Genomic DNA, 7408 nt, shown 5'->3' on the forward strand with positions numbered 1-7408 from the left:
CTTTAGCAGGTGTTGTGACTTTTCTTTTTTCTTTTTCTTTTCTTTTCTTTTCTTTTTTTTTTTTTTTTTTTTTTTTTTTGTACATGACGACTTAAGAATCTCGGGTGCCAGAAAAAGCCAACTTCTAGCATAGGGCATCTCTTTCCATCAGTCTCTACGAAGAAAAAAAAAAAAATCTAGCTTTGCTTCTCTTTCTAGACCTCAGAGCAAACTGGGTTCCCGTCCTCCAGTTATCAGCTTTTATTTGCGGGGATTTCTCAGAAAGGACCATGCGGTCTCGTCAACACTTGGTCGTCACCCTGGTGTGCGTCTCGATGATTGAGGTGCTCCTGCTCCCGAGTGAGTACCTTTCCATTGTACCCTCCAGTAGTGGAACTCCGGTTGTAACTCTGAAAGGAGACTGTCAGCCGAGTTCAATGTCACAGCATTTATGTTGCAGGAGGAGGCAGAGCGCAGTCGGTAACCCAGCTAGATGGCCACCTTGCTGTACCTGAGGGATCCCCTCTGGAGCTGAAGTGCAACTATTCATCTTCTTTGCCGCCCTATCTCTTCTGGTACGTGCGGTACGCCGGCCAAGGTCTCCAGTTTCTCTTGAGGAGTACGTCAGGGAGCGAGCTGGTTTCAGGCATGAAAGGTTTTGAGGCTGAATTCAGGAAGAACGAAAACTCCTTCCACCTGAGAAAGCCCTCTGCCCACTGGAGCGATTCTGCTGAGTACTTCTGTGCCCTGACTACCACAGTGCGAGGAACTCCAGGGGGAGCTGTACCCAAACCACCGTGGGCACGCACGCAACTGAGGGATCTCATCCTCTGTGATCCTGCAGGGAGCTTGTTTGCTTTGGTGTGTTTGATGTCAGCCTTTTTGCAAAGGACTCTCCTGTTCCAAAGCGCAGTGCATCTCACGGGTCAGGATCCTAGAATGAGTTATGGGACGTTCAACAAGTTGCAGAAAGCTCTTTCTTGCTTCTTTTTCTTTGGAGGTAGTGGTGGCTTGAAGATGGCTTGAAGTTGACCTTACAAGAGGATGTAAGGCAAACCAGAGACTTGATTTGTATTATTAATCTCATCTCTCAAGCAACCAGAAAATCCAAGACAAGTGTTTCATTTATTTTTTCTAACAGGCTGCATTTTCTACAGGTTGTTTATACTCAGCATCCTGACTTCTGTGATTTGAAATTCTCTGAGGAAAAGTGTTGGAGGTGTTTGAGATTGGGAGAAGTAACTAAACCTGGAACCTGGACATGCCTGCAAGTCTATCTCTCAAAACCAACATGATGGGGAAGGAGAAGGACCTGGATGCAGCGGACCCCAGTCAGCAGCATTCCAAATCAAACCCAAGGTCCTGCCAGAACGGCCTTTTAGTTTTTTTAATCAGACCCACCAGGTTATCTCACTTCTCCTTTTTCTCCCTTCTAATCCAATTTCTCTAATACCTGTAGAATATCCAATATCAGTTAGTGATTCTGTAATCATGATTACTTATTTTCCTGCATTCTTCTTCAAAGTGCCAAAAGTAGGCTTTTGAGAACTTGAACAATTCAGCTCATCTTCAGTGTTTGTGGGTGACTTTACTTTCTAATTCAGGGACAATAGAAGGGTCTCCACTTTCTACCCAAATCCATTCACATACCATCATTATTGCATACAGCCTGGGACAAGATCACAAAAGAAATCACTTTCATTTATTTCCCCCAAACATTCATTTTCCTTATAAAACATTTTCAAAATCTATAAAAACTGAAAATCAAAATACAAAGCATAACTTTCCCCCAAATCTACAATTTTAATAAAATGCAATCAAATAAAATTGAACTTTATTTTGAAATATTAAGGCTAATTGTACTTTTATCCAAATAAAGCCACTAATTTTCTTACTCCAATGTCTACTTGGAAGCTAAAGTAAATAATCAACATAATCAACATCACTTTTTATGCAGGCTCAATGTATAAATACATGCAATTTTAAAGTATAATTAATATAGCAAAAAAAAAGAAAGAAAAAGAAATCCAGCCATTGTGCAGACCTGCTCAAAATACTCTGCTTGTTCAAGTTCAAGATTCTGCTTCAAAACCACAACTTCATATGCAAAAGATGCCAGCAAACAGATCCTCTGCCCTCCTGGGAACCACTGTTTAATTATGTAAGCATCCATGAACCCACACTATTTGAGAGGAGGACTGGGCTAGTTGGCACTCCCTTCTCTTTCTTAAAGTTCCTCTCCAGCACTAGGGCTGCCAAATTCCAAATCAGAGCATGCCTGCTGTGGTAACAGCATCACAACCCACCAAGATGTACTGGTACTCAAATGGAGCTTCAAGGACAAGAATCACAAAGTGGTTGAGCTTTTTCCTGAGGACGAACAGTATTATTAGTTGTTTAAGTTACAGATTCCCCCCATCCCCAGCCTGAGTGGCAGAGGGTTTTGATCTTTATTTTGTTCTTTATTAATAAGACTTATTTATTTACTTGAAAGAGTCAGAGGACAGAGAAGGTGTTCAGAGAGAGAGATCTTCCATCCACCAATTCAACACTCTAAATGCCATGCAGAAGCCAAGAGGCAGGACTCCTTCAAGAACATTTCTTTGCAGGTGGCAGGAATTTGAAGTGCCTGGGACCAAATCTGTTGCCTCCCAGGAGCATTAGCAGGAAGTAGGATTGAAAGCAAAGTTGAAACTTAATGCCAATATAGAATGTCTCAAGGAATGGCTTAATCCACTTTGTGACACGCCCACCCCAACAAGAATGGTACTGTACACATCCTTGCTCATCTTTTTCTCAGTTGCTCATATTTAAAAAGCCACCTTCCAAAGCTCGCCCATCCCAGTTTTTGTTGCTGTACACTGTGGTCATCCTGAGGAAAGACATACAGCATCACACCCTCTGCTCAGTCATGCCCTGTAACAGGCTTGAAGGAGATGTTGTTATTTCCATTCTCAGGCTGTGTTTATTGAGTGCTTTTATCACGGCATCCTTCAGGCCTTTATTACATTTATGAAGTTGTTTGTCTTCCCCGATATGCTGCAAGTTCCCTGAAGGAAGATGTAGTGTCTAATTCACTAGCATTTCCTCAGGGCTGGAAAACCGTTAAATATATTGCTTAGCTTGATTGAATCGCATCAGAGGGTTTCTTTTTGTTTTTTCGTTTTGTTTTATCTTTGTTTTTCTTGTTTTTTCAGTTCCTGGGTAACAATTATGGACTGTTAATGTAACATTACATAAAAGTACATAACTTAAAAATGCATATTGTCATACAAAGGTTCTCATGGTCTTGAATGGGCTGCTGCCCATCAGGTCACGAGCAGCTGCAGACCTGCAGAAGGACAGCTGGCTGAGTTGGCTGTGTCTGCCTGGAGAAGTTGCCTTTCTCAGAGGGCTGGCTCGCCAGGAGGCACCACAATCCATTTCTTCCCATGAGGGACTGCTTTGAGTGTGTTAGTTACAAAGAGCGGTTCAAAGGCTTGTGAAACTCTCTGTGTGTGATGAGGCCCAAAGAACAACAAAGAGCTGAGCGGGAGAACAGCTGTTTGTTGGAGGAGGGAAGCTCCGTGGCTGCATCAGCAACCCGCTTTTTGTTGAATATTCCTTTCAGTGAGTATCCCTGCCTTCAAAAATAAGGCCCATCAATTGTTGAGCCAGAGGACTTTTCCCTGATTCAGATACAAAAATGTTTTCGCTTATCACTGTCATGCATATGTATGTATCTACATGTATACGTGTATGTATGTATAGTGATCATAATTTTTATATATACTATTCTCTCGTATTTTTGACATAAGATTCTTGGCTGAAAAAGAAAAATCATGTTTTAAAAAAAAGCTGGAGAATTTGAAAGAATACCAAGCAGACTTTCCTGATGCTTAAACTTTTTCTACATAAAATTTTTATGGGCAACAGAAAAATCTGAACTTCATATTTCAAAATTATTTCAAAGCTTGTGGTACTTTTTACTCAATATTCCTTCCATTTTTTCCCACTATCTACAAAATAAGGGGGGGGGGTACATCAAATAGAAAAGGGAAAAAAACAGGAGAGAGAAAATAAGAAGCATAAGGAGAAGAATGCAGAAACCAAAACCTGCGGACAAGGGAAACTGGGAGGAAAAGAGGGAGACAAAGGTAGAGGAATTGCGCAGAAAAGCAGGTGAACTGGATTGGACCAAAAGCCAGAGCCGCAGTGAGCTCTGACAGGCCAAGAATCCGAATCACAAAACGCGTTGTCCAGCCCAAGTAATACGCAGGCATGGTAAATAAATCCAATTTTCTCCACACAATTAGGCCTTAACAGGGTTTTATTTCTTATAACAATTTCTGCCACAAATCTTGGCCTTTCCAGAGGATTCCCTTTCACAGATTTTACATATTGCAGCAATAGGAATGAATTCTGTATGCAATACATTAACATGTTCTTAGGCCTTCAATGACCTGCACATAACCTAAGTCTATAGGCTCACCAAAGACCCTCTGGTCAGAGCGCCTGCCTGCTGTCTGAGATCAGCAGTGTGGACCTTCTGCCACAGGCTCTGATGAGGAGACTCAGGCATGGTTTCCTTCGGGGAGGGGCCTCCTCTTCCTTCTCAGAGCCCCCTCTCACACATCTTCCTGGGTCCCGCGTGGTGAGGAAACGTCCCTCAGCTCCTGACCCCAATTCTCAGCCAGTCTTAGGCTGGTGGGAGGGGCTGCCTGTTGGGAGTGGTGATTGGAGTTCAGCAGTGTCTGGCATGCGGAGGGGGGCGGAGGAGGGCCTCCTCCAGCACGCCACAGTTCGGTTACATCTCAAACTCATGCCACCATGCAAAGGGTCCTGAAGAGGCTGTTTGGCTCTCTGCTGGGGCTTCTGTGTGCCCTGACCTGCTGTAAGTTGGGCTTCTCCTCAGCCAGGGAACTGGACCGCATTCAGCAGCTGCAGAGCTGTGGCGGGAGGGAAGCAAGGAACTCACAAGTTTGTGCTCACCACGCCTGGGGGCATTTTCTAGGTTGTGTGGGTCTTACAGCTACCAGCGCCTGTTACTGTTACCTCTGTTTTTGACCAGGTGTGACAGGGTTCCAGGTGGAGCAGAGGCCTCCAACGCTGAGTAACCAAGAGGGCGCCAGTTCCACACTGCAATGCAATTTCTCTGCCTCCGTGACCTCAGTGCAGTGGTTTCGTCAAACTCCTGGCGGACGCCTCGTCAACCTGTTTTATGTTCCTGTGGGAACAAAGCAGCATGGAAGACTAAGCTCCACCACAGTCACTCAGGAACGCCGCAGCTCATTGCACATTTCCTCTTCCCAGACCACAGACTCAGCCACTTATCTTTGTGCTGCCAGCCACAGTGTTCCCTGAGCACCTGTCGCCCCTACACAAACCTCTAGACAAACCCTCCATCTCAAGCATATCAAGAGGCTAGCCCACAAGCCTTTGCATACCCAGTAATCCTGACCTACATTGGTTAAGGGTTTGCTTGCTTGTTTTGTTTAGATTTTATTGTTATTTGTAAGGTAGATTTTACAGAGAGAGAGAAAGAGATAGAGAATGATCTTTTATCTGCTGGTTCAATCCCCAGATGGCTGCAACTGCTAGAGAAGAGGACAATCGGAAACCAGGAGCTTCTCTCCAGTCTTCTGTGTGCGTATAGGTCCAGGGACTTGGGCCATCTTCCTGCTGCTTTCCCCAAACGTTAGCAAAGAGCTGGACCAGAAGTGGAGCAGCGGGGTACTAGGGCCCATATGGGATGCCCATAACAGGGAGGGGGATTAGCCTGCCGTGCCACTGTGCAAGCGCCCACTTGGCTGAGTTTTAACCACAGATGCTTTTTGGCCCCATAGTTTTGACATTTGGCTTCTGCTCCTTCATTCTCACTTTGCATCACCATTAGGCACAAAAAGTGAAAGCACTGGTTAGAGTCCTGGCTGCTCTGCTTTGGATCTGGTTTCCTGCTAATGCACCTAGGAAGGCAGCTGATGACTCAAGTGGTTGAGTCCCTGCCACACATTTGGGAAAACTCGATGTTGTTCTTGGATCCTAGCACCCTCTTGGCCCAGTCCTGGAGATTGTAAGTTTTGGGTAGTGAACTCATAACCCAAGACACCTCCCTTTTCTGTGTGTGTATTTGTCAGTGTATGTCCCTCTCTGTCGCTCAGTCTTTCAAACAGATAAATGAATAAATATTTTAGAAATCTACCTAATCTTCTGAAATACAGATGTCTAATGTTGAAACTAGCAAAGTAGCTGCTGGGACAGCAGAATCTAAATAAATATTTAAGCTACAGTACGCTGGGTTCCAAAAGGGCAGAAAATAAAAGGAAGAAAAGATGAAGAAAAATAACGTAATGAAAATGTTATTCAACAGTGATTCAGCTTAGTTGAGTATCTCAGGTACATTTGGAGGCTTAAAAAGACATTACACAGAAGAGGGTGCTTAATGGAAAAATCAGAGAGGAGCGTCAGGTCTACAGTGAATAAAAGCAATTTAAACAAAGGTACAAAGATAGATAAATGAGCAAAGCAACCCAGTTATCCAAAATAGACTAAAAAACGGGTTGTTAATCAGTCCTAGGAAATATCAAACTATCTTACAATACATTTTATGATATTATTTTATAATGCTTCATGATTTACTCATTTGGTTTACTGTCTGTCGGATTTTTAAAAGCTCTTGTGCAGGGGCTGGTGCTGTGCTTTAGTGAGTTAAGCTGCTACCTGCAGTGCCAGCACCCCTATGGGCACTGGTTTAAGCCCTGGCTGCTCCACTTATGATCCAGCTCCCTGATAATGTGCATAGGAGAGCAACAGAAGATGGCCTAAGTGTTTTGACTTCTGTATTCCCATGGGAGACACAGAAGAGGCTCCTGGGTTCTGGGTGCTGGCTTTGAACTGACTCATCTCTGACCAGTGTGGCCATTGTGGAGTGAACCCGTGGATGGAAGATCTTTCATTTTCTTTCTCTCTGTCTCTCTCCCACACCCTAATTCTGTCTTTTAAATAAACACATTTATTTTTTTTAAAGTTTCATGTAATTACTGTCTCAATGAATTACACAAATAATCCAAAGATAAAAACCCGATAAACTTGTACTTACCAATGACCAAAACAAAACAAAACAAAAAACCCAAAAAACTCAAATTTCAAAAAGACAAAAATGTAAACATAAATAAATAATAAGCAGTCAAAAATAGCAGGAGAGATCTGGACAATCTTTGAATGTTTCTTCTATAGATTTAACTAAACAGAGCAGTGGGGCACACATGGGAGAGGAAGAAATTTGACAAAATTCCTTCCAGCTTAGAAAAAAACTTCATAACCCTGTAAGTAGTTGTACATCTGGTTGGTTGAGTAACAACTCAGCTCAGTGGACAGGCCTTTGCCAATCAGTGTCAGTCCTTGGCTTCTGAAAGTTGGCCAACCAGGCAAGGGCTTGTCCCGGTCATTG

The 7408-nt window shown here is 43.4% G+C and overlaps 2 gene segments (V, D, J or C); both read left to right on the forward strand.

Moving 5' to 3' along the window:
• The first annotated feature begins 171 nt into the window (after positions 1 to 171).
• Positions 172 to 1714, forward strand: LOC131480562 (T cell receptor alpha variable 8-4-like). The segment is given in 2 exon segments: positions 172 to 339; positions 440 to 1714. Coding segments are annotated over 2 exon segments (636 nt in total).
• A 3042-nt stretch (positions 1715 to 4756) lies between these two features.
• On the forward strand, positions 4757 to 5400 carry LOC131480578 (T cell receptor alpha variable 22-like). The segment is given in 2 exon segments: positions 4757 to 4852; positions 5030 to 5400. Coding segments are annotated over 2 exon segments (357 nt in total).
• The last annotated feature ends 2008 nt before the right edge of the window (positions 5401 to 7408 follow it).

This window comes from Ochotona princeps, chromosome 6 (assembly GCF_030435755.1).
Source record: "Ochotona princeps isolate mOchPri1 chromosome 6, mOchPri1.hap1, whole genome shotgun sequence".
NCBI lineage: Eukaryota > Metazoa > Chordata > Mammalia > Lagomorpha > Ochotonidae > Ochotona > Ochotona princeps.